Source organism: Pavona decussata, unplaced genomic scaffold (assembly GCF_977016875.1).
Source record: "Pavona decussata unplaced genomic scaffold, jaPavDecu1.1 SCAFFOLD_102, whole genome shotgun sequence".
Taxonomy (NCBI): Eukaryota; Metazoa; Cnidaria; class Anthozoa; order Scleractinia; family Agariciidae; genus Pavona; species Pavona decussata.
In genome coordinates, this window is record NW_028145517.1 from 6857651 (window position 1) to 6883320 (window position 25670).

At 38.4% G+C, this 25670-nt stretch overlaps 2 protein-coding genes and 1 long non-coding RNA gene across 6 annotated transcripts in view; 2 read left to right on the forward strand and 1 right to left on the reverse strand.

Annotated features, from left to right (window-relative positions):
- The first annotated feature begins 1097 nt into the window (after positions 1–1097).
- Positions 1098–11416, forward strand: LOC146471975 (putative methyltransferase NSUN7). The gene is made up of 9 exons (XM_085120535.1): positions 1098–1525; positions 2313–2371; positions 4245–4766; positions 5575–5728; positions 6017–6136; positions 7034–7224; positions 7965–8238; positions 9579–9655; positions 10354–11416. The coding sequence occupies exons 1-9, from the start codon at positions 1228–1230 to the stop codon at positions 10714–10716; spliced, it is 2058 nt and encodes a 685-aa protein (XP_084976661.1). The 5' UTR covers positions 1098–1227; the 3' UTR covers positions 10717–11416.
- A 5069-nt stretch (positions 11417–16485) lies between these two features.
- On the reverse strand, positions 16486–24816 carry LOC146471976 (uncharacterized). 2 transcript variants are annotated; one of them, XR_014866732.1, is made up of 2 exons: positions 24577–24816; positions 16486–17018 (listed from the first exon to the last, which is right to left on the reverse strand). It is a non-coding gene; the product is annotated as an uncharacterized LOC146471976 (long non-coding RNA). The 2 variants fall into 2 exon arrangements; XR_014866733.1 differs by lacking the exon at positions 24577–24816 and adding an exon at positions 22446–22587.
- The window catches only part of LOC146471977 (uncharacterized), a 33738-nt gene continuing 25178 nt past the window's right edge, over positions 17111–25670 (forward strand). Inside the window, exons 1-3 of one of the 3 annotated variants that reach the window (XM_085120538.1) lie at positions 17111–18161; positions 18292–18437; positions 22562–22708. In XM_085120538.1, the coding sequence (XP_084976664.1) occupies positions 18137–18161; positions 18292–18437; positions 22562–22708 (318 nt within the window). In that variant the 5' untranslated portion in view covers positions 17111–18136. Of the gene's footprint in view, positions 18162–18291; positions 18438–22561; positions 22709–25203; positions 25396–25670 lie in introns of those variants that run through there. The other 2 variants (XM_085120537.1, XM_085120539.1) reach the window with 2 other exon arrangements.

Below are 25670 nucleotides of genomic sequence, written 5' to 3' on the forward strand. Positions count from 1 at the left end.
GTTCTGAAAAAGACGCATTTACTGAAAAAAAGATTCAAAATACTTGGGAAACAATTGTTATTCTTGAAATATTCAATTTTGCAATGTAAAGAAAAATTCATAGCTTTATACTGTCAATAAGCTAGGGAAATTTATACGGGAACTCTGAAATCTCGTTGGCTATTTTGAAAACTGACATGTAAATTTCAAAACTCCGTTCAAATTTCAAAAATATCGTTCACGCGTGACCTGGGTTGACTGTAAACACTCCCACTCCCACCCTCCCCAAATGCCTCACTTAAAGGACAAATTTCCAGCTTCATTCACCCTTTCATGCTTTCGGACCTTTGAAAATCTCATTGGAAGCTTCTTTTGTGCTATTCGCTGACGAAGGCGAAACCATGTCCGTTAAATATTTCTGAAATTCCCACAAACCAGGAAAGTACATCATCCATCAGGCCTTCAATCCGGTTCCAATTCCCCATTCATCCCAAACAAAGATCAAATTCCTCACTCCATGGGTGGTAGGTAACTATGAAAACTTGAGGGAAGCTCGAGTCCAACCCCTTTAATGCGATACAAGTATGATTTTCTACCAGTGCTGAGTTACTGAGCAGCACTTCCCGTGCTACAGAGTGGATTGACGCATGAAATCCAGAGCTTTTGAAACTGAGCTATCCTGAGCAAGGTGGTGTGAAATACTTACAGAATATGTGACCATTTAAACGAGAGTTTGTTCTGTGGATTTGCCATCTCATTTCTGTCTTATTAGGCGTAGATAATCAAGAATTTATTCTCTTTGCTAGTGAACTTATCATTTAAAGGAAGTGAGGGTGCTCAAGGCCGTCGAATGCCCTGGGGTAGGCTAATGCCCGTCCGGGGCCACTAAACTCGGGGGGTGATGGGTACTGCTGGTCGTGATTGACCGATGCATTTTTTCCGGCTTCGCGCTTCGCTGTGCATTTTTAGAGGGACTGTGTGGCTGGATTTTTTCCTGTGACCTTTTACACGGCATCCCGCTGTTAAATTATATCGTTCGGCACGTACGAAAAACACCAAGTTGAACGGATTGGCCCAGTGTGTAAACGATTGTTTTTTTGATTTGCCATTGTGACGTAAGAGATTGTTTAGTAATGAACCCTGGTGATGCGAAGCATTACATTTCATTGAGCGCGAAACCTCTCGCCAAAACATTTACAATTTTAGAGGTCAAGCGGTCAGTTACTTGTCTTGTAACCTACGCGTACAATGCTAAAGAAAGGAGACGGCGTTTCGCCGGGCAAGGCGAAAAAATCCACAAGTAGTTTCGATGCTTCGAAAGACTTGAAGCAGCGTGCGAATGCAGTGTCGAACGCACGGATTAGCCAGAGCGAAACCGCGATATCTGCAAGAAAGAAGCGAGACACCTTCAGTCACTCCATCTACGAGAAATCAGCGGAGATTTATCGTCACTTGAAAGGGCAAATCCCTGCATCGCAGCTTCCAACTTTTGATGAAGATTTAGAACGACGAAGGGCTTACAGTTTAGCCTTTGGAGCGAAGCGATGTGAGTGCTCACAGTATATATGCTAACGTTCTGAATTGTTTTTAGCTTTTAATGACTGCACGTTTACGTCTGGTAGCTTATTTAGATCCATAACGATTTATTGAAAAGTTTTGGTCCATCAACATAGCGGAAGAACAAATTTCTTGTTCATTTCTGAACGCCATGGCAACGTTTAGTCCAGTTGGTATAAGAATTTTCAGACAGCTTAACCTTCACCGAAATACCTCAGTAACCTGGAGATAGGTTTCAAGCCGAGAGTTAATGGTACGTTTAGAAAATAGAGCAAAATACAGACTAAACATCTTTTGTAAAAATCATTGTTTCAACCATGGTATTCTAACAAATTTTTCCTATGGGATTCTTTCATGATTTTAATGTCGGACTGTGTAAACACCCCATTTTGGTTCTTTAAACGTGGAAGAACAAAACCAAGGCTACTGGCCAATCCAAGAGTTGTTTATAAATATATATTAGTCAGCTTTTTAGCTCGGTCTTGTGGTCTGCCAAAGTTTTGACTGTCGCATATATTTTTCGCTGCTATTCTATACCGTCTCGCTATTAGCTTCGAATGTACTGTGTAAATAGTAGGCTTACTTTCATTACGTGCAAGCTTAATTAGAACGATGTAACTTTCTTTGCATGAAATTAAAAGAAAAAAGTCTTTATCCTCTTGGGCCCCATTTTTTATTGGCGTGATATGCATAGGTGTATTGTCAAACTTGTGTCCGCGTGTAGGTGTCCTTAAAAAAAATAACCAACTTAAGTTTTCTTCTTTTTGCAATTTCAGATGAGTCCGTATTAGAAGACGTCTTACTAGATAGTTACTTTTTCTCAAGTTATTTTAAGGTAAGCCAGAAATTCATATGAATTTGTTTTTCAATAATAAATAAATTATTTTTGTTTGTAAAGAAAAAGTATTAAATTTTAGGATCTGTAATATAAAAATTAGAATTCTCAGAGCTTGCTTTTTAATTTTTCCTGCAGGTGCACTGCTGTGGTGAATTAACATTTATTTTTCATCAGATCATATTTCATTTTCTTACTTCATTTGCATGTTTATTTCTTGACACTGGTCTCACACCGTAATAAAAACTTACTAAGCTTGTGGTTTGCCAGGTAAAAGAAAATTTTTAATAATTTAGGGCAAAATTATCATGACACTCTAAATGCCCTAAAGGAAAATTCTCTTTTGAAAAACAAACAAAACGTATTGCAGTTGGCATATTCTTGACACTTTGCGGAGGTTATAAATAAAAAAAAAAATTATTGTACTACCCCCTGTGACCTGATCAGGGTCAATAACTGTTACATGCAGATATACTTGCAAGCTTACATCCAGCTGTTTCATTGTCTGCATGTCTCATTTCTCACTTGTAGTCTCACACTACCAAAAAAGCTTTCTCTGTAAGATGTAAAAGCTGAAAAACTCAGAAACTTCACAGTATTGTTATTTTTTTCCTCTAAAAATTTTTTTTTTTAGTCAAAGTGCCTATGAAGTAAAACATTTCTCGTTCTAATATGACAGTTTATTATTTTCTGGTTCTTGATATGTAGGTTTTAGCGGGTAAATCATTCACAGCGCAGAACAAATCAAACCAAAAGTCTTAAATTTGGCGCCTAAAAGTGTCTCCATCTTGCGCCCGGCCAAAGCGATCGTATGACAAAGCTGTGAGTCATAGGAAATACTTCAGAAGTGAGGAGTAACCAACTCCTTGAGGCATTTCCTGCGTCATCAGCATTGTCCTGAGCAAAGACTCGTTCCCAGTCCACAGGACACGATTTAGGAATTTTGAGGTTCTTTGGAGGGCAAAAAATGTCGGTTTTAGTTGATTTTGTCAAATTTCTTTTGTCATTTTGTAATCAGGACACAACAAGCTTCAAAAATACGAAAAATATTTTTTCCTTCATAGGCACTTTAAGAGTGTTTCCATTTGCCAGAACTGGCCTGCCACACCGGTTAGTCTGTAAATCGAATGGGTCATTTTGACGGGATGTTGCTGCAAAATCTTGAAAGATAATCAGTATGAAACTGTAGTATGCGTCATTTTGAAGAAATTTAAGTGATGACCATAAAACCTAACCTCCGAATTGGAGCATTCCATTAATTTTACAAACTGGCCAGTCTGGCCAAGCCAGTTCTGACAAATGGAATGTGGCCTAACTGTCTATGTCTTTACCACAGCAGTGCTAATTTGGGACACTACAGAGATGTCGATCTCTGGAGTTTTGCAATCTGGAGATTTTTCTTTTGTGCCAAACCTCTATCTTCGACCCACTACCCCCAATAGGCCTACATGTAAATTGACCCCACCCCCATAAAAATGAGAAGTAGGACTTGAAGTGCCCCTGACCAACCCTATTTGTTAGGCCATGTCACATCCTTGTCTTGTCAGGAAATGATATTTTAAGTGTCAGGGTTCTCATTAGAAGGCGGGACCCGGGTACCAGTACCAGGATACACAAGAGTCAGTACCTGCCTACTTTCAAGCTGAACATAAAGAAATTCACTTCAAGTGTAATTTTCTGCCCAGCTACTCTCCTGCAGGTGCCCCCCTACTTCAAAACTTAATGAAACCCCTGAAGTGTGCCAATTAATATCTTATTTAAAGGCTAGCAACTGTTGTCTTCTCTTTATTGATAATGAAAAAAACAAATTTTTATAAATAATTCACCAATCAAGCTCAGCCTTTTTTTGTAATTTTGGTCAACTCTCTTGTAGTTAGAGGCATATCACAAGCATCGTGTTATGGTGATGCTGCTTGACTACCAGCAGAATGGATTTTACTTTGGAAATGAACGGTTCAAAAATAAAAAGATTGAGATAATAAACAAAGAGAACACCATTCCACACATCCTAGAAATTCAGCAGGCTATGGTGTCACACAGGATCAAACTTCGTGCAGCTCTTGCGCGTAGCAGGATTAGAGACTGTGCAATTAGTGTGGAGGCTTTACTTCCCAAAGAAGAACAAGATAAACTCCAGTATGCAGCGCAACAGCCTGTGTATGCAAGGGTAAACACATGGAAAGCAACTTATGGTGATGTGCTCGAGACGCTAACAAGTGAGGGGTTTCTAATGGAGGATAGCTTGCCGTCGTCGGAGGATGATGAGTACAGTGCTGTTAATGGACGCACTTTTATGAAGGATCAGCATTTTGATAATTTATTTGTGTTTTCTCCCACGATAAAGTTTAACCTTTATGAGCATGATTTGGTGTTAGATGGCAAGCTCTCCATTCAGGTTTGATGCTTGTTTGATTTTATACTTACTTTTATTGTAGGATTAAATTTCCACTGCTTTTGTAAGCCTGGTTTTTGGGAATAATTGAGGAGTGTAGCTCCATTTCCCTAACAGTGCATATCCAACCTCAAAATTCTCTGAATTGACATCATGTATGATAAGAAGTGAGAGCCACAAAGATACAATTATAGTTTTATTTCTTGTTTTGAAAATTTTGAGGTTTTTTTTTTTTGTTCATTTGTTTAGAATGGCTTGGTTGCCACACCCAAGTGTTGTATACATGTAGGGGAGGTGCCGACAAAGGGATAATTGAGGATGGTCTTAAGTTTCAAAATAGTTTACCCTTTCACTGCAAGTGTGGCTTTGAATGACTTTCTGGTCAATGATATTGTAAAAGAAAAGATAAAGAGGTCACACATGGGTGCCCCCCCCCCCCTCCCCTCCGCTCCCAGCCTGGATATGATGGTAGTTTGCTAGTCCATTGTAGGATTATGCCCCTTGTGTCTGTAAGGTCTCCCAAATGGTTATTTGATACTATTTATATGCACGAGTGAATTTGAGACAAAGTGTCTCATTGAAAGAAACAGCAGAGGCTAGGCCAGGATCACCAACCTTCAGATCAACTTCCTCCTGTGATCATCAAACTAATATGCTATGCAAGGCTGGGCATCGGGCAAATTGGCTGTCTGTGAACACATTTTTGTCCAGCTGCTTTTAATGCCTCAACCAACTTTTTCAAAAACCTCTTGCCCGACTGTGCAAAATGTTAATGAAAGCCCTGGTTGTGTGGTTCTCTTGTTTTCCATAGGACAAGTCAACTATAGCTGCTGCAGAGGTTTTTAATTCCATTGTTTTGGAGTTTGCCTCACAGAAAGAGAAAACTGTGCAACTTATACCAGGAGCTGATGTGAAGGCGTTTTTGGGTGAAGGAGATGACGTGATTCAAACACATGCAGAGTCGGGTAGGTCTGTGAGACTGGATCCAAGATTAAGTAAGTTATATGTCCCCGCCTTACGACCACCTTGTTAATATGAGTCTTGACCCCCTCATTATTACAACTACTTTTTTGTGCCCTAAACGAATTGAAAGTGCAGTTATTTCCTTAAGTTGGTTTTTTAACTTCGTTAATCCAAGCACCCTGTTATTACAACCACATTTCATGGCCCAAAGGTTGGTGATCATTTGAATTGTCCCTCATACAAGTGACTCTTGTTGACAGAACCGTCTCTTTTTGTTGTGATATTTTCAGGGAACATGACAGCCCACCTGTCTTCGCTAATTCATCCTGACAGAAAAGTCTTTGCTTATGGTGTAATGCATGACAGTTATGAACAGATAGAGGACAAGTTGGAGAGAATGTCAGCGAGGAGTATCCTTTTAAACAGATTTCTTTTTGCTGAAAACATAGCGTCACTATTAACAGTGGTTAAGAGCTATTTCACGGTACAATAGTTGTTCAATTTCTCTCACAATGGCTCTCGAAACTTGTCCATGACTATACAAGAAAAGTTGAATGTTGCTTCAAAACTCTGCTGATTGACCATGTGCATCAACATTTCCATGTTTTCCAGCCAAGTTTTAATTGGGTGATAAACCTGTTTATCAAGATTAAATACGGATGACGTAAGGGCTAGCTTAGCCCTATGTATATAACCCGCATAGTAAGCCATATGCTAGCTTTGTTTCGATTGTACAGCAATCAAGCACGTTTTAGGTGTTTAAGGCTATTTTGTACCCACCGCGATGTCACCCAGGGAAGGGTGGGTTGGTCTAGTCAAAGCACGAAACCCCAGAGTGTTGTAGCTTCCTACGCAGATGTTCTTAGGGGTTCGTCACGCGTTGGGCAGGAACGCGTGACGAACCCCTAAGAACGTCTGCGTGGGAGGCTAAGAGTGTCGTTGTGTATTTACCATGAAAATGAGGCTGAGGGCTCATAGTCGGGTCACCACGGAATGTCAAAAGTCGTTTCATCGCATCTCATTACAAATCTGAAAAACTCAGTTGTCAGTTCACGGTAATGGCGAAAAAATGTCGTCTGTGAGGTGACGGGAAGCAGTAGAAACAGGAAATTTCGTTCGCAGCACTGATGTTTTTTTTTTAGCGCAAATAGGTTGGAGCGACCTAGGAGGGGACAGGAGGTTCAGAGCAACGGTGCTTCCCCTCCCCCATTTCATTTCACATTTGAGAGCTCGCCTTGGAGGGAAGCAAAAGTTTAAGCTTGTGGTATTAAACGACGAATCCTGACGAACCTTAACGAATGGTGAAGATGTCGTCTTACAAGAAGAAAGCTTCCTCGACGCTCTTCCAACAGACGAACGCTTAAAGAAAGTGCGAATAATTGTAGTTAATGTTCCTTGCTCAAAGTCAGGGATCGTGAACCCAGTTGACTTCATCTTACAAGAGGGTGTCACTAACTCTATCAAAGAACTAGCACGCGGCAACACCGACTCCAGCAAGGTTGGTTCTCTTTTTGTTATCGCTATTGATCTCAATGTAAATTAATTCTTAATTGAAAGTGCAGCGGTGTTTTTTGGAAAGTGACGCAAGGTTGGTCAAAGACGTTCATGTTAGGCTGAAGCGTTTTCTGTGACCGCCCGAAGGTCTTTGTTTTCAGTAAATTCTTTGTGAGATTTAAGACCTAAAGCCGCCGTTACACGTTGAAACTTTTAGCTGAAACTTGTATGCAACGGCGCTGCGAAACAAGTTTCAGCAGGCGTTGCACCGTGTAACATGGTCGGTTTGGTGAAACTTTTTCGAACTTCCATTGCGAGGACAAGTTTCACGAAAAGTAGAACGGCTTTCTACTTCTGCAACGGCTCGCAACGGTCGCAGTGGTGAAAAAACAAGAGTTTCACCGTGTAACACCACTTCGTGAAACTGGTCTCATTCGCCGTTGCACACAAGTTTCAGCTAAAAGTTTCAACGTGTAACGGTGGCTTTTAAATGTATGACTACAATTTTAAATACTTTTTTTCTGAAACAAGATTTGTTTTAACTATGATAGATTCTTTTAGTTGAGCGTTGTCAATAAATGTTCAGTCTGCCGATGAAACTTTTACGTCTGTTCATTTCCTTTCCTGTGGCACTGTTAGAGTTTTGTTGTTCTTTTTCTTCTTGTTTGAAGCATCATTGACAGAAATTTTCGCCTGAAATGTATTTTTTTTCTCAATTAATACAAATATATGTACTTTTTTCAGATTAAGGGACTAGCCTTCCAACACTTAAGCTTTTTGAGACATGCAATGAAATTCCCGCAAGTACAAGCCATTGTATACATCACACGGTCCACCCACCACTCCGAAAATATGGATGTGGTAAAAAAAGCTATGGAGATGAATCAAGAAGAGCGAAGCAAACAGACAAGCTTTTTCGAGCTGACTCCAGCTTTACCTCAAGTGGCGCAGAGTTTGAGACAAGCAGCTAGGATTTCTAATGGAGTTCTTGAAAATGAAATCTCTTTGACACATAAAGGTAAGTTGAGGTGTCGACAGAAACTTGCAAGCGTGTGTGTTGGCGGACACCAAAAAGTTGGCAGACTCTGTTTTTACGCTGTTTTAAAACCAAGTTTTGGTTTATTACAATGAGAAAAAATTTGCAATATTTCGGCTCTATTAAAACAACAATAACCATTCTCGTTCTGGTTTTATTCATTTTCTGTTTTCACATCACAATCCTCTTTGAACTTTGAGTTATTTTTTAGCTTAAAATTCCAGTTTGATATAAGTTTTTTCCATGGCTAACAGACATGTTTCACAAATGTTCACACGTTAGATGCGCTTTCTTACATAAGAAGTGAGAAAAGTGACTAGTTTTCCACCTGTTTTTGCAACATTTACAGACCGCAACACACTGACCCGCGCCCTTAAACAGCAGACTTGGATTTGTTTGTTTGAAGACGCCTCTTGATTTTCGACTTTGCGTATGTTGAGATCATGTGACCTGCTTTTACCAATCAGAACGGAGCAAGCGTGCGCACGTTTTCCCGCTGAGCACGGATTGCGCCACTTTCTTCTGAGTTTTGATTGGTTTATTAGCTTGTTTGCCTGTTTGGATTGGCTCGAGATGATTACAGTTTTTTTTTTCGTTTTACCAAGGTCCGGTCTGACACAAATTCAGCGTATTTGTGTACACATCAAGATAGTGTCTATACACTTATCAAGGGAAAAAATGTTATGGCTCCCTAGACGAGGAAATGGTAGCGAAGGACAAAATTAAATAAATTGTTTGACTGCTCTCTAACCAATCGATATCCAACCAAGAACAAAATCCGCTGGCCTGGGTTCCTTAATTTAGTGGAGAATACGGCGTATAGAATTGCGGCGTTAATCGTCCACGACTTTAGGGAGCTTAAGCAACGACGACGGCAACGGCAACGAAAACGTCACCTGAAAATATAACTTTATTTCATTTATGCTAATTCGCGATTATTTCAACTCGCTCAACTTTTACAAAAATGGCGAACTATCCAGGAACCAAACTGGTAGGAGTGGCCTACAAGTTAAGAAAGAAAATGAAAAATTCACCGTCGTCCGTTGACGTTCTCCACAAAACCTTAAATGTGGTCATTTGACGTTGTTGTTTTGCAGAGGACGGCAAAGAAATGTACCAAAATGTAAAACGCACGTGCAGAGCGATTGTTTTTCCTCATTGCACCTATTTTTTTGCGGCGTTGTCGTTGCCGTTGCCGTCGTCGTTGCTTAAGCTCCCTTTTATCAAGATGTTAGGGACGGTGTCTGTCTTAATTGCCGTGACATGTACGTGATATGCGCGCCATTTAAGTATCTTCATCGTTACACTTTTTTAACTTGTAGAACCAGAAACAAGATATTTGAGTCTTGAGCCGTCAGCTGCTATGAATGGAGGGTTTATAGCTCTACTCAAGAGACAGGTAAATACTCACGAGAAAAATATCATGTGCGAGTAAAAGATACCTGTCAGAGCCCGGATTGAGATTATGGAAGCGGGTATAAAATCCGTTTCACTCAATTTCGCACTGCCTTAAACACTGCGATCGAGCGAACGCGTAAGCGAAAAAACAAAAGCCTTTAAAGAGCATTTCAAATCTCACTGGTTAAAAGATTTTTTCTGCATTCAACATGTTCTTACTAGATAGACACTGCTTATCTTTATTTAAAACCAGTTTGTGGCTTGTTTTGCGCACGTTTTGGTGGTCATTTCTGCGGCGTTTACCGTTTGCCTATCTCTCTATTGGTTTTACATTTTCCCACGCTTGGCACCTCTTGCATGTTTTTGTCTCGAGTTCTGATTATCAAATCAGCTTTCCTTTTCTCAAGGGGTACTATGCGAAGCAAAGCAGAGCAAACAAACCGGAAATTATTTTCAATGCTTATGGGGAAATCGCTCTACAGGTGTTGGTATTTTTTTTCCACTCAACTGTTTGTTGCGGTAATGAGTTTCAAGTTTTTCATGACAAGACCTGACGTTGAGACCGCGTTGCGCCAAAAATTGTCGGCAGGCTATGTTACAATTACACGCGAACGGTTTTCAATGCAATTTAGTGTTGGATTTAAACTTGTCCGTTTAACGTCACTTTTAATAGGTCTTTTCCTCGTTTATGATTCGCAGAAACCGATAGAAACAGCACAAGAAGTCCTCGAACGAGCTGCCAAGAAAGGTTTGATGAAACCTAAAACCAAAACCACCCGGGTGAGCAGCCCCAGGGAAAAACCAAGACCCGCCCGGGCCCAGGCGGATATCTCACGCCTCCGTATTAAGGAAACCCCCAGCGGGAACTTATCGGATAACGAGGGGGATCGGAACTCTCTGAAGGTCACGGAGAAGAGAAAGCCCCGAAGTTGGCACGGTTCTGCCGAAGATATAGCGAAGCCGAGCACGAAAGATGTGGCTTCTTCAATTCCCAAACCTTCGGAAAGCGAGCAGAAAAAGTCTGGGAAGAAAATGAGCCAGCCAAGGGCATTTATGTTTTAATTTGTTTGAGAGTGATGTTGTAAATCACGCTGTGAGTGGAATAAGACAAATGTTCTACTGTTAGATAGTGTGAAGTTTGTCGAGGGTTGATGAACAACTTTTATTTAAGGTTATTTTATTGTCAGTGTTGTATTTCTTAGAGAATCTTGCAGTACACGTCGAAACCTTCGAAAAACAGTGACCTAAAAATCCTCAAACTCATTAGCTACTGCTGAGTAGTTTTCATTTGTATGGTCACACTTTAGGATTTCATCCACGGACTTAAAAGTTAGAACCACTTTGTACAGCGTAATAAACAGCACCACAGGAAAGTACTGCTCAGTAGCTTTCTTTTGAATGGTCATACTTCAGGATTTCATCCACAGACTCAAAAGTTAGAACCACCTTGTACAGCATAATAAACAGCACCACAGGAAAGTACTGCTCAGTAGCTTTCATTTGAATGGTCACGCTTTAGGATTTCATCCACAGACCCAGTGAACACCGAAGATTGTAAGACTTTCAATTAGTTAAAAATGGATCTCCGTTCTTTATGTTGTACGCTGTTGCATTGAAGTATAGCGTAATTGTAAGCGGTAAGCGAATGCTTTCCGAATTGGATAACCGAGACCTTTGGAGATCTTGAGCGTATTTAAAGAAACTGTTTTAATGAAGATTTGTATATATTTTTGAAAATTAAAAGTTTGTGATATTAAAAAGATATCAGTGTTTTAGCTTGGTCAAGGCAGGAGGTAAAAACCAAAAAACAAGACAAAACTTTTTTGAGGAAGCATTTATGGATTTCACATTTTCCCATAAATCTTAACGCATTGCGTGCACACGCGGCAAGCTTTCAGAAGCATCTTGTTCGTGTCTTGTGCGCGCGTGAATACATCCAATGATGACAAGAAATTCCGCATAAGAAGTTTACGGAGTTTCTGGAATATCAGCGAAAGTTTGCAAAAATGTCTTCCCAACTTTACTCAAAAGGAGAAATCTAGCAGCTATAACGCTTATTCCGGAATACGGTCAATCGGACGCAACCTAATTAGCCCTGCCCGGGTATCAGGCCCCCTCCCCCCTCCACTTAGGAAAGCCTGGTGCTCAGGTTTGATCCAAACAGGGAATGCAACCGGTCGTGGTTCAGTTACCACGGGATACCTGGCCAATCAAAGCCACCCAAGGCACAAAAACCTGCGGCCCGTATTCAGCCCGTGCGAATGGCGCCAAAGCGCGTGAAAAGTTTTGGATTGGCTTCTGGTTGGGTGACTAAGAAGCGAATTTGCATTGATTTACGTTTTCTTTACGGCAAACATGTAAAAAAAAGTTGTTAAAAATCGGAGAAAGTGGCGAGGAAACCATGGGAGAAACCATAGGCTCATAGAATAAGGCTTTATCATTACAGTGCTTTTACATAAATGAATTGAACTGTGAGATGGTTGATACAGTTACAAAAATTAGCCAAGTTATAATCTTTTGATTGCCAGGTTTGTATTTTACTCAAAACTGACTTTACATCGCCGATAATTTGTATGGCTGTGTATATTAATAATATGCGTATCCCGTTTTTAGGACTTAGCTATCGATGGTGGCGAGTGTTCTCGGAAAAAGGGCAACCTACTCTCCTCGTGTGAGAATATTTAGGGGCACCGACCCAATGGTGTATTTCGGTGCATATCTGTTTGGCAGAAATGATTCGGATTTACACTGTAGCACTAAAGAAAATCTACAGTTTTCAGCTCAAAATTTCGTAACATTGAAAAACTAATTCCTTCCGTTTTCGGAGGGGCAATATGTTAACAATGCGAAAAAAATAGGGAAAAATTTTTGTAAAATCAACAACAACTAGTAAAATTCGGGAAATAAGATTCCGTTCCCTTAAACTTTCTGCAACTGAAATTTTCCGCTAAAGGGTCCGAACAGATTAATCTGTACTCAAATATGTTCTTGAAAGGACAAAAAACAATGTATTTGCTGAAATGATTTCTTTTGTGCCCTGGATTTTTAATTCAGCCACGCGAGTGCTGGTGATTAACTCAAACATCTGGCGACAGATATACAGTGTATCAATTCTGAACCAGTAGTTGCAGTGGAGTCGTTATCTCTAGTCTCGCTTATCACCAACTCCCCAATGTCTCCAGCTTTGCATTTGTGTAACACTGTTATTTCACCCCGGATTATCTCGCTTTGTACAATAAGCGAGGTTCGAGATAACGACTCTATTGCAGCCACCACCCGGGGCATAGTAAATTTAATAAAACGTTTACACTTGTAGTTTACAATCTGGTCCATTGGTTTTACTTGAGCACACTGGCAGGAAGAAACTGAACGAAAAGTTCTAACAAAGTTTAATAATCATGGTTAAAGACTTGAAACAATAACCGTTTGTTGGACTCATTTTCTGCATACACGCGTAATAACAACAACTTTATCGGGCGGACAAATCGCGGCCCCGCCAGAAAAATGTGATTACTTGGAGTATATTATCCGCTGGATAGTGATTTATCTACTGGATTAGGTTATCTGCTCTTTGAACAACCGGTGAAAGACTGTAAGTTACAAGCGTAAACATCTTATTCGGATTGGTCCCCGAGTGGGGATCGCATTTTCGAGCCCCGCCCCGGTCGCTGTGCGTTGTTTCTCTGTAGTCTCTCAGCCAAGTTTGTAAATAGCCATCTGGTCCGCCCCCTGCCAGCTCGGATTCTTAATGTGTTTTGTAAAATTTTGTCCAGCATTATCCCTGAAGCGCCTTAATGGGAGAGGAAGGTTTTATTAATGTTATGCATTCGTGTAACTTTGACACTGTTTGCCGTCATATCGAGATCCCTTTATCGAAGCTCTACCCTGATTTGAGATAGCGGCATTGCACTGCACCAGCTTTTCCGCAGTTTTGATGTACAGTTTTAAGCAGAAAACGCAGTTCCTCTGCGCGGCGTGTTTCAGCTGCGGGCATCGTCTTTCCTTAACATTTATAGAAAAATATAATAGCTTTGGCTATATCATGCTTCATCAGTTAATTGCCTTCTTAGTAAGAAGAAAAGCAACACAGACTTTGCGGCGCGCCATGGTAATTTTAAACATGAGATGGTGTAAATCTTTGTGAAGTTTCTACAGGGAAAGTGAGTGGGCTGTAGATGGGGAGGTTGGGCGGGGGGGGAGGGGGGTAACTCATCATGACCTTGGGGAAGTGTGCCTTTCAGAGCTTCGTCACATCTGGGTTCTCAGATCAGCAGTCCAAAACTTATCATGATTTTAAGGAACGATATGGAATCCATAGTTCCTAAAATATTTTTCATTTCTCAGGCGCAATTATCAACAATGAACCAGAACAGAAGGCCAAATAACCCTGTTTCGACACACAAGGCCTGAGCATCGCAGCATATACCTTCTTTCATGAGGGATTATAATTACCCCCCTCTCACGTATGCAAACTGTACTGACCACGAAAAATGCGTTATTCCTGTTATTCCTGAGGGCCGAAAAATAGCATTGCCACGCAAATTTTGTACTTAGCAGAAGGCTTTTATCACGGCATATATTTGCTTACCGTCAGTAAGATAATTCAGTTAATGATTCGCTAGGCAACCATTAAAATCTTCTTCACCAGTTTTCAAATATTAATGCTCATATTTGCCTCAGGGAAAAACACGCTCTCGGATTAGACAAAAACACTGGAAGCTATATCGCCTGACTTTATCGCCACTCAACGTAGGACCGTGTTATCTTTGATACAAATGTCTTCAAAAAATGGAGTGCGAAAAAATACCAACAGATCTGGGCTGGAGATCGTGCATTTTACACAATTTGAGAGAATTTCTGTTATATTCCGTTCGCTCCGTTTTATTGTGCAATAGAGTGTTTTGTTGAAGTTGTTTACTTAGGCATCGACTGTATGGGCGACAAGCAGATGGAACGAAGGACAGGTCGGTATATTTTTTTGGTACTCGCACTCATTTGTTAAGTTTGAACAAATCCTTTATCTTGTTCTATTTATCGACTTTCAAGTGCTCCGAATTTTTGAAATTCTTAGAGACTACTAGCTTCAGTTTTTTTCAAGGAGCTCTAAAGATCGTAATCGTCTTTTAACAACAAAAACAGCGCCGATGAAATTAAGGATACAGACAGCTTACCCTCCCCCAGGACATATAAAATTAGATGTGGAAGAAAATATGAAATAAAATGAAATAAGACAAGCTTTATGAGCGTCAAAATTTATATATATGAAACACCTATATGCACTGAAAAAGGAATTTATATAAAGCTATAGAGTAAATAAGGCTAATGCAGTCATTGCTGAATCTTATTGTCCTAATTTCTGAGCTAATCAGTTGGCTTTTCGAAAATACTACCTGGCCTTACAACGACAAATTTACCCTTCAGAAAACAAACTTTTCAAGTGTTAGGAAAGTTTGTGGCTCCATTTCGCTAAAAATGATAGCTTTTAAACGGAATTTAAATTCACTTCTGAGTGGACAATTTGCGCCTTTCGAACAGACATGTTTGTAAAGAACAGTTGAGTGTCCCTGTGAAACGGACAGCGAGAAATTAAAATGAAATAAAACAACAACACTCATTTTCTTAAGCGTGTGACTGACAGATATACCAATTTTTTTTTTAATCCAGATTTTTGTTAAATCTAAACTATGTGTGAAACTGTTTTCGTTCTTGGCCAGAAGCAGAAAACGTCGGTAATGCATATGTATACCTCTCTTCCAAAACTCTTATATACACAGTGTTGTAGCTAGAGGTAGTGTCCCTGATCATTTGGAATTCAAAGGGAAAAATACATTGCCGCTAAAATCCGAAAAGGTATATTGTCTCGCAAAACTGAAAGGAAAATTGATCAGCACAAATCAGAGAAACTCATAAACTTGCATGACTGGTCACTTGTTTTAGTTTAACATGAAAATTTTCCCAACATTTCCAGATTTCAGACATTTCGTAGTCAGTTAATTCACAGAAAATAAGCTAGAATTTTTAGCTCATGCATTTAGCTTAATAATCTAAATATTTCAGCTATTAATCTACGGCTTGTAAATCTTCATTTAAGAACCAGACGAGTTTAATTTTGTTGTGGAAAATAAAAGCGGCACAAACTTGCTTATACACGTCAAACTGACCCAATTTTCCATATACCGATAGACGGAATAATTCAGTGGTCTGTTTTGAGATCAATGTGATATTTTTTCATTCAGTGAAGTTTCTTTTTTTTTATGAATTCAACGATAAGATACCGAGACAGCCAATCAGAATTGGATCGGTGGAAATCTGTTGCATAATCAGCGATACCCTACAAGTTATACGCAAGATTTACCCTGCATGTATAATATAATGCACAGCTTGTGTTTATACGTGTATGTATATAAGACACTTGCTAGCTGTATGTTCACAATCATCTATGATCCTACGTAACACTTTCCTTTTTAAATTACCCTCCCTTTCGTAAAACTGCCAGAAAACCCCTGGTGGATTGCCAAATTTGCAAATCCCTGGCGAAAATCTCAATAGTTAATGAAGGCGATTCGAAATCTCAGTTTGATCGGCGAAAACATCGCGACAAATCACTCGGAACAAGAATCGCTTGTAAACGGCAGCCTTCGAAAATCAACCAAGCGTATGTGACCACCCCAGTTCCATGAGTATTTGCAGAGTTATCCTAGCTTGCGTGGCTTTCTATGTGTTCTTGATCTCGTGTGGATGCATTTCAAACTGGAAACAGAGTAAAAAGGGTGCAAATTAGAATATACATTGGCCAAAACATGAGGAGGGCAGAAAAGTGTCAATCAGGGCTGTTTGAAAAATCGTCTTATTACTGATGTCAATTTACCAGCGGAAATACGCTCCAAGTATTAAAGTTTTAAAGCTTAATGTTTATACACAGGCATGCAAATTTACGTAACGCGCACTTTTTGAAGTTTTGCTAAAAATAGAAGGCTGCATGCAACATGCATAATGCAGAAATGTTTTTATTATATGCGGTAAAATAGTTCCATACTGGACTTGACCTTGAACTCTTTTTACAACATGGTAAAGCATAAAACTTCTTGACAACGCTATTCGAGTAATCCCTTATTTTACTTCGGGATAGTAAAGCAAGCGAAACGCGAGACTTGCATCCCTCAAGGAGACGCGCGGAGAAAAATAAGCATCCCCTCGCGGGAGGCAATTTTCGCGCGGGCTCGCGTGTTTCGCCCTTAGAAAAATACTGAGGAACGTGATATGAAGAAATGCTGCGTGGGGGTCTGACATGGATAGAAACGAGTAAATCGCCAATGTTGCCGAGGTTTTTCCCCCGTTGTAAGCCTCCCCTCCACCGTACCTCCCTAGAAAAAAAATATAATTAATCATTATCGATACATTTGTAGTGAAATAAAATTACTTTTAGTTACTTGTCACCTCAATATTCGAGACCGACGATGTACGTGGGATGGAGAAGAAATAAATGAGTCAGATTTTGAAATACGCATTTTAGTTTTACTTCCGTTGGGAATGTGAAAGTTTTCCCTGAATTTTTCTTCTACAAGAAAACATGATCCTAGGAAAAACCTTACCGAAACTGAAACGAATGTAAGGAAAATACAAATTATAAAATAGAATTTATGTTCTCGAGATCAAGTTTTCAGACGGCTTTGTCTATTGGCTTATGGTCAGGTGTCAGATCCTTTTGTTTGATTTTCTTGGAAATAGGCCGCCATACTTAGAGTTGCTTCGCTATTTGTATTGAGTGGTTTAAATTTTTATAACATAGTTCTTTCATTTCGCCGAGTGAAAGGCTTTCAAATTCATTCATGTCATTATAAAATATTCTTTGAGGCTTTTTATTTCGGCAGACACGAAGCACGCCAGTTTGGTCATGTTTTCAAAACTAGCCTTTATTTTTATCTCGAGTGCCAGAGATTTGTCTGTTTACTTAAGGTTTATTAATTTTAAATCTAGTTGAATATCAACAGACATCAAACAGTAAACTTAAATTAAATTTCAAAAAAAGTCTGGACATTCCGAAAAATCAATGGGAATTATCGGGGATTTAATAGCTGAGCTTGTGAAATCAAGGGTGAAATTCCGCCTGAAAATTTTATCACTTTTAATAATGTCACGCGCCTGACGTAAAGCTTATGGATTTTGAATAAATGTCATTTGCTTGATTGAAAGGATTCCATGAAATCGCCAATAAAATTTGTAAAAAACAGACACGTTTTTCGCTATCAATGAAAGCGAGGCGAGTAATGACGTCATGGTAGTTTAGTGGGGTTCCATTTCCTGCTCGCGCGAGTCAAATAGTCCAGTCTGCTGCATTCATAATATACCTATGGTGGGGGTTTCCATTCTTCTATATACTCATCAAACATGCAAGACACAGCCTTTTCGACCCGCTATGTGAAATCTTTCGTGTTGTGATCGATCGAAAAGACTGTGGAATATTTAGCGCTGTTGGCTTATTATGTCCCAGTTCAAGGTTGAAAAAGGTGAACAAGCGAATTTTTCATTCATATCGAATTGATTTGCATCGGTTCAGCTCGACGGGGAAGGTTTGTTGTGGCTGAAATTTAAATGAAACTTCCCGGCTCATTTTGTGTATGGTCGTTCTTTCCACAGTCACTAAAGTAAAAGGACTGACAGATTTGTCGGACAAAGCTAAACTTGGCGAGAAAGCCGAAATCACCGCCAAACGAAATCGTGGAACTTCTGCGACAAGCACCGAACGCCCAAGTTCAACGAATGGAAGACAAACGTCGCTGAAGGTAGGTTAAAACTGTCGAAAAATCATTGACAGTCGTTGTTTGGGTTTAATTTCTAATAATCGGAGTTGGAAATCCCTGGTTTTCTGTGTAAATGACTTTCAAACGAATCCTTTTGTCGACATATCACAATAAATGGAACTTAGGTTTTGAATTTTCAATCTTCAATTTTCAAAGAAATCTTCGATCGATCTATCATTACTGAGATATATTTGCCCACATTAAACACTCGTGTGGCTGTTTCTACTGGTCAATTCCATTTACCTCTCTCAACAATGTTTTTCAGAAAGCTCAATGTCATCTGATGTAAGGTTTCTCATCTACTGTACGCTTACAGTACCATAGCACCGAGATCTCGAAAAGTACGTGCACAAATCAAGCCAGTGACAGATATTTGGCATTTGTATAGGAATTCTGTTTGGCTGCAAGAGATTTCTGCGATAAACCGTGGCAGAAATCTGCTTTATGTGGGAGGGACATTTGACAAGATTTTGCGCCCTTCTGTGTGAATATTACTTGGACAAACAACACTTGCTTTCGAACCGAGTTGATTTCTAAACCCTATCATTTTTTTTACTTTTTGAAATGCATGTACATTTCTAAATAGGGCCCGGGGCGAACATTGTCATTAAAAAGTATTTTCCCAAAGCCTTCCTCTCGGCGGAAAAAAATTCACTTTGAAATGTTTGATTTTCCAATTTACCAGTGTTGACATTTTGTCAGTGTCAATAGATCCCATTTTAAAGGAAAATTTGTTTCCTTCAAACTGTGAGTGACAAATCTTTTAAAAAGCATTTGTGACATGTCATTGTTTTTATCTCTGTGTGATAAATTCACCTGGATTCGATGGTTAAATAATATCGTTCTTAAGTTCAACAAGAAACACCCTTGTGTCTCGATGCCATATTAAATAGAGAAAGATTACTGTGTCAATGTTTTGGTGCAATGCAAATTGAAAACTAATTTCCTGGAGGGCGAGTGTCAGATATATGTGTTAAAAATATTGCTCAAGTAAAAGACATTTCATGTACAATATTGTGTTTGTATTGACCTGCAAGTGTAAATAGCAACCACATGGAGTGTCAAATTCACAACTAGTGATTCCCAAGGATCTTCCCATCAGAAAATTTGTCTTCTGTTTGGCAGCTTGGACCCTTAACTTTGTTACATAATTTTTCATGATGAAATGGAAAATTCTCCTTTCTCATTCTTATGAATTTTGCATTATCGGCCTTGGGAGAATTTGATTTTTTCCAGGGGCAATCAGATACTTTTCTTAATTCAGATGCCTTTTCTAATTTAATTTAATTTTTTTTTAGTAAGTGTAGATAAACAAAATTGCTCTATTGTGATTGGCTAAAAGCCATGTTCCTATTTGACAATTAGATGGCAAGCTTGAAGTTCATGTCTCGCCCACTATCAAAGTGTATTGATACCAAGAGCAAGACGTGTAATTGTTTGGCATAACCCAGAAACTGATCTCTTCAACAAAGAAATTCAGTAAAAAATAGTACTGACATTTCTAGGTAGTTCGTTTATGAGTTTGACAATAACACAATCATTTTCCTGGCTTGGCTCTCAGTGCAGTCTGCTGAAATTATGACATGCCACTGTGCAGCCAATCAGATTGCCAGTTTGTCTAATGGTTGGTGATTGGGTTATGCTCTGAAAATTTTTTTATGGGTTCATTTTAAAGGAAACAAGAAAACATTTTTCTGTTTAAGCAGAAGTGTATAAAATGTGAAGCACAAATTTCACACCTAAAGGCTGTGTTCCTTTTAGGAAGTTTGACATTGTGACCTGATGGTCATATCTGAAATCAATTTGCACTGCGCACATGAAAAAGCTACACTATAAATATTGAATCTGTCATCAAAGCAACTTATATGAAGTTCCATATCCCCCAATTTTTTTTACATTGACAATTTATTGTTAATTCTTTTGTTTTGTATGGGAAGATAAAATATCTTGGGCATGACAAAAAGCCCTCTAAAATCTTTAAAGGGCGTCCGCTGGGCAATCATAAGCCAAATTCTAGAATTAACCCTAGTTCTTGACTTTTTAGTGCAGTTAAAGCTAGTAACTTTTGTTTTGCTACATATTATGTTAATTTGTACTTTAGCAAATGTGTGTCATTCTATTGTTTGGCTATTAATTAATAAGAATACAAAATGGAACAGGAAAGTGGTCCATAAATGGCATAATTGTCAAACAGGCTGCTTATGTTGTTTCTGGCGCAGCTGTCAAATGCAAAGGTGGTCTAAAATGTATTATTTTTAAACAAACTTAATATGTAATTTATGTTACATTATTATGCTCCTGTGGTGTAAATTTTTAAGAAGGATTTTTAACATTTTGACATGTTTATGATCCTGATATCTATGCTTTTATCCACTTTTAAAATAATGTTTCCTGACATACATGCATGTGTTATGCAACAAACTTCTTTCACCTTTTCTAAATGGTTTCAATTCAATTGACAAAGAAGTTAAGAGATCAACAAAGTACAGAAACTTGGAAGTTTTAAGTTATAATTTTAACTTTTTCACAACATCTAAGTTTTGCGACATTTTACAAAACAAAAATTGAAAAAAAAAAAAAAGATGACAGCCATGTATTTTAGTTTAACAACTGTTGATTGTGACAAGCGGGGCAATGTGCAGGACTTTCATTTGCCAAGTGGCGGCAGGCTATCATAGTTGGTAACTACAGTGAAGATAGCTTGCTAGTGAGAGCTTGGAAATGTATAAAAATAACGTTTGATATATTTAAATCTACAAATGGACGCTTCTGAGCTAAAGGAGGCATGCACATCATTGTATTTGTATTTTTAAATGCCTTAACAGTATCACTGATTTTAACTTTAATTTGATAACGAAAAGCAACATTCACCGCTTCACAACATGTACACACGCCAGGCTTACACATAGTACATGTACAGTCAACTCTCTCATAGCGACCACTTCTCGTAAGCGACCACCTCCCGTAAGCGACCACTTCATAAACAACCGTTTTGTGTCTCAGTTAAATACTGTTTCAAAAGCTCTCTCGTAAGCAACCACCGCGCAAATTTCTTAAGGGACCGCGACCACTTTTTAGGCCAGAAATTACACATGTTCTTTTGTTTTCTGTTTCCGGTAAGCGACCACCACGCTACCCCGGACTGCTGACAGATAATAATAGTTTACAGACAGAGAAGATTGCTATAATTAGATCTGTAGGTAAACGGGAATCGTTACAGTGATCTGTTCCAATATGTTATACAAAGTTTCATCAGAAGAATGAATAGATGTGAAAAAATCAAATAAATCAGTGTCTATTTGCCTTATTTCAGCTGCTAAGGAAATATTTTTATGTAATTAATTAAACAATTCAGTATTAGGCTTATTTTGTTGATCTTTCCCGTAAGCGACCACCTCCCGTAAGCGACCACTTTGTCGTGCCCCAAGGGTGGTCGCTTACGAGAGAGTTGACTGTATCTAACTCATGATTCCATTCATGGAATAATGTGGCCCCATGGATGACATACAGCTCCCAATAGATTGAAAACTTCTTTGTCATTCCTTGGATTTCCAAAGTTTAGAAAATAGTGACTTTTTTGCAGATTGTATTTCATGAATATTTTATTTTCTTGAGCAACTTTTTCTTGGTATTTTCTTTAATAAGAAAGCGACTTAGCTTTCATGTATGCTTAGCCTTGTCCTATTTACAGAGATGTTTCTGATACATTTAGTTTAGTTTGTGTAACAGATTACGTAGAGACAGTTGTGTTTTTTGGAGGCTTAAGTTTACTTAAACTTATATAAACACAAGGAAAGGTGTTTCATCTGATTTCCAAACACTGAGAAATGGGTTGAAAAAAGGGGGTGCAGCCGAGTGTTTTGTTAACTGTCTTTGAGGTGTTTGGAAATTCAATAAAACACTCAAAAGAGTATTTGATATTAATAGCTTCTCAAATGTGATTAAATAAATACTATTCTTTGAGAAATTCAAAGCACCAAGTTTCCAAACCTCCTTTATGGTAGTGATTGCCTTTGTTTTCTCTTTATGAAACTTCTGCTGTACTTCATGTCATTTGGTCATTGTTTGAGGCTATGTTTTGTGACTGTGAAATATGTGTTTGATAGAAATCTGCATCACCATCAAAGTCAACAGCTAGTGAGGCCTCTGGAGGCAAATCTTCTGGACGAACGCCAATCTCACATCGCTCAACAAACCCACCAAAACCTGCAACAAGAAGCAAACAAACCACAACAACAACCACAACCCCAAAGGTGAGTTATAATTAGATTGACAGGCGTAGGAGCAAGGCTGTTGCCCACATGGCCAAAAGCTGAGAAGTTAGTAGCCTAACATGTTGACGTATTACTTGCAACTGCAAAAAATTTAGGTGCCCTGTAGAGTATTTTCTTGGGTGCCACAGGCTACCGGGCTCTTGTCAGGACGCAGTCTTGAGATGACTGTGTGTTTGCTCCTTATAAACCAACGTACTGGGTGGAGGGGGTGGGGAAGGTGAGGTGTCAAGAAAAACCGCATATGAATAGAAACTGGGAGAAAAAGATAGGTGTTTATTGAGAGCAAAACAGTGTTAAATATTATTTCTGTGAAAGGGTGGCTACTTTTAATTGGTGAAGTGAGTGAATTTATAAAGGTACATTGGGTCCGATTTCAGTCATTTTGAAAGTTGTTCAAGTCCCAGAAAAGGTTGTAAAATCATAGTAAATATGTGCAATGACCATGCAAACGACAAGGTGTGCATAGGATGCATGATGCAAGCTTGAGAGTTGAATGGCTGCATTGAATCAGAGTGCAGATTTGACGACAATCTGTAACTTGCATTGCATTCAACGGAAATGAAAATTTAAAGGTAAAATGTATATTAGGCCTTAATGCAGATTTTAGATCTCAAGAGTTTAACACTTGAAAAGTTCTGTGTTTATCATAGAATTACATGTATGTAGATCGTGTAACTTCTAATCAACTACATGTAGTTGTGCAACCATTTCAGCATTTTGTGAATAAAGTTCAAATTTAAAGTTAAAAAATAATGATAACAGTGTCAAATTTAATATGTTAGGAAAGCTAAAACTATAACTTCAGCAATAATCAGCAATTCTTGGTTTTTATCTTGAGTGGATCATGAAAAATGGAGGTAAAGAGAAACAACTAGTAAGACCAATTTCTTGTTCTATAGCATTCTTCAGAACAAAGGCATGGAGAACAAAAAATTGCAAGAGTTAGTATTTGTCCACCAATTGTTGGTGCCGTCTTTTGGCGCCAACGTGGTGGCTGTAAACATCAGTACCGGTATATTGAAAAATAAAGTAGATAATGGACACAATATTCCTAGTTTCTCATTCTCTTTAGAATTGATGAGGGTGACTCTTTTACAAATTGTCATCATATGTAAAGCAAAAATATTGGTTTGCCGGCATTTTGAAATGTCTTGTGGTTGAGGCTGCCACAAATTTGATTGAAAATTTCAAAATACTTCAATTATCTGTAAAGCAAAACATGTTGATATGAAATTTTACTTGAAGATTAGTCACACTGATGAATTGAAAATATTTCGAGAGGCGCTCTATGGTGAGCTTCATTTAAGTGACAACATATGATTGACAAGTAATAAAATAATTTTATGTGTCAAATCTATTAAGATCCTGGAAGGAAACGGTTTTCATGCTCAAAATTATTAAATGCTCTTGTCATCTGTTATTGCTAAGTGCAATATATTGTAACATGAATATTGATTCAATATCCCATGCCATTCGTTTTGAACGTATGTTAGGTTTTGAGACATCAAATTTTATTCTGAATTGTTTAACCGTCATTTCAAAGGGTTCAGTGTTGTGAGTTTAGAAGTCACTGGTTTTTAGTGCATAACATTTTCTTAAAGCACGTCACACTTCTGAGCATTAGCCGCATCATTTATTTATCGCCATGTTGTTCCTTAAATGTTGCATACTATTTAAAGTTTTTGCTTAAACCATTTTTGGTATTAAATACTTTGTTATGAAATAACATATCGATCAAAAGCAGATGCTCATCTACATTACTTGTTACCGAATTCTGTTTTCTGCTGTTGTTAATAAAACAGGCCAAACTAAGATGCAAATAAAATTTTGTGTGCAAGTTTAATTACCTTAATCCTTGAGGCAGTCTTGTGCTTGGCACACCTTGCTTTCTAAAGCTAGAACACTGCTGAGATCCCTGTGGGTTTTTGAATATTGTTTCCTTTGCCAATCAACTGGGAAAGATAACTGAATGATTTATCATTGCAAGTACATCTCTTTGTCCCAACAGCCTTTTTCCTTGTGCTCAATATCTCACCTAAGAATTAATTTGAATATGTCATAAAACTTTCCTTGTTGTGTATTAGTCACACTTAGGTGTGAAAAACTTGTTATTTTCAAAACAATGCATTTTGAATTCATGAATACTAATATGTACAATTAATTCAAATAATCCTTAGAAAAACACATGAGACTTTGTTTAAAAGCAGTTTAATCCCTTCTTCAGTGACATTGGCTGTTCCAAAGCTAAAATCCTTGATGAAGAAGAAGAGTTTGTTGTGCCAAGAATGAAACTAAATAAAGCTTTTCAGCCTAATTATTTTTCTGACACATGAACTGCAATTCAATGTGCTCAGCAGGTTATATGAATAATGCATTACTGGCCCATCCAAATCTACATTTAAAATAAGAGTGACTTAACAGTGAATATGCAAATGTAAACCCTCTTCATTGATTTGAAGGAAGTGTTTTTGTAGCCACTTAGTGGTGTTAAAATGTTGTCCTAAGTGGGTTTGAAGTCAAAATGACTTTGTTTTATGGTTCTGCAAATGAAGTTAATCATGAAAGAGGTTGTGTGTACTGTTTGTGAGTCCAAGGAACCTGTTATCTGCTGTGCCACATGTGAGGCACTGTACTGTGAAAACTGCCGAGTATCAGTTCATGAAAAGGTGAATTCATCCATGCATGATGTTAAGTTTTAATTTCTTGGCTGTGCAGTAAATGTTTGGGCAAAGTAACTTGCAAATTTGTGTGATTTGTAACCTGAGTTTTCTTTGGTGTTATACAATTCAATACTGGTTCATTCTTGCCACACATGAACATAAATAAATACATGTGGGTTACTCATATGAGACCAAAACAAACTAGTAACATATTTAATGTAACGGTACTGATTATATTACACACAATAACCAGTATTCACTCAAACACTGATGATGAATTC

Coding starts and splice junctions, on each gene's coding strand:
- LOC146471975 (XM_085120535.1), top strand. CDS start 1,228: ATGCTAAAGAAAGGAGACGGCGTTTCGCCGGGCAAGGCGAAAAAATCC. Junction 1,526..2,312: donor AGCCTTTGGAGCGAAGCGAT/GTGAGTGCTCAC, acceptor TTGCAATTTCAG/ATGAGTCCGTATTAGAAGAC. Junction 2,372..4,244: donor TTTTCTCAAGTTATTTTAAG/GTAAGCCAGAAA, acceptor ACTCTCTTGTAG/TTAGAGGCATATCACAAGCA.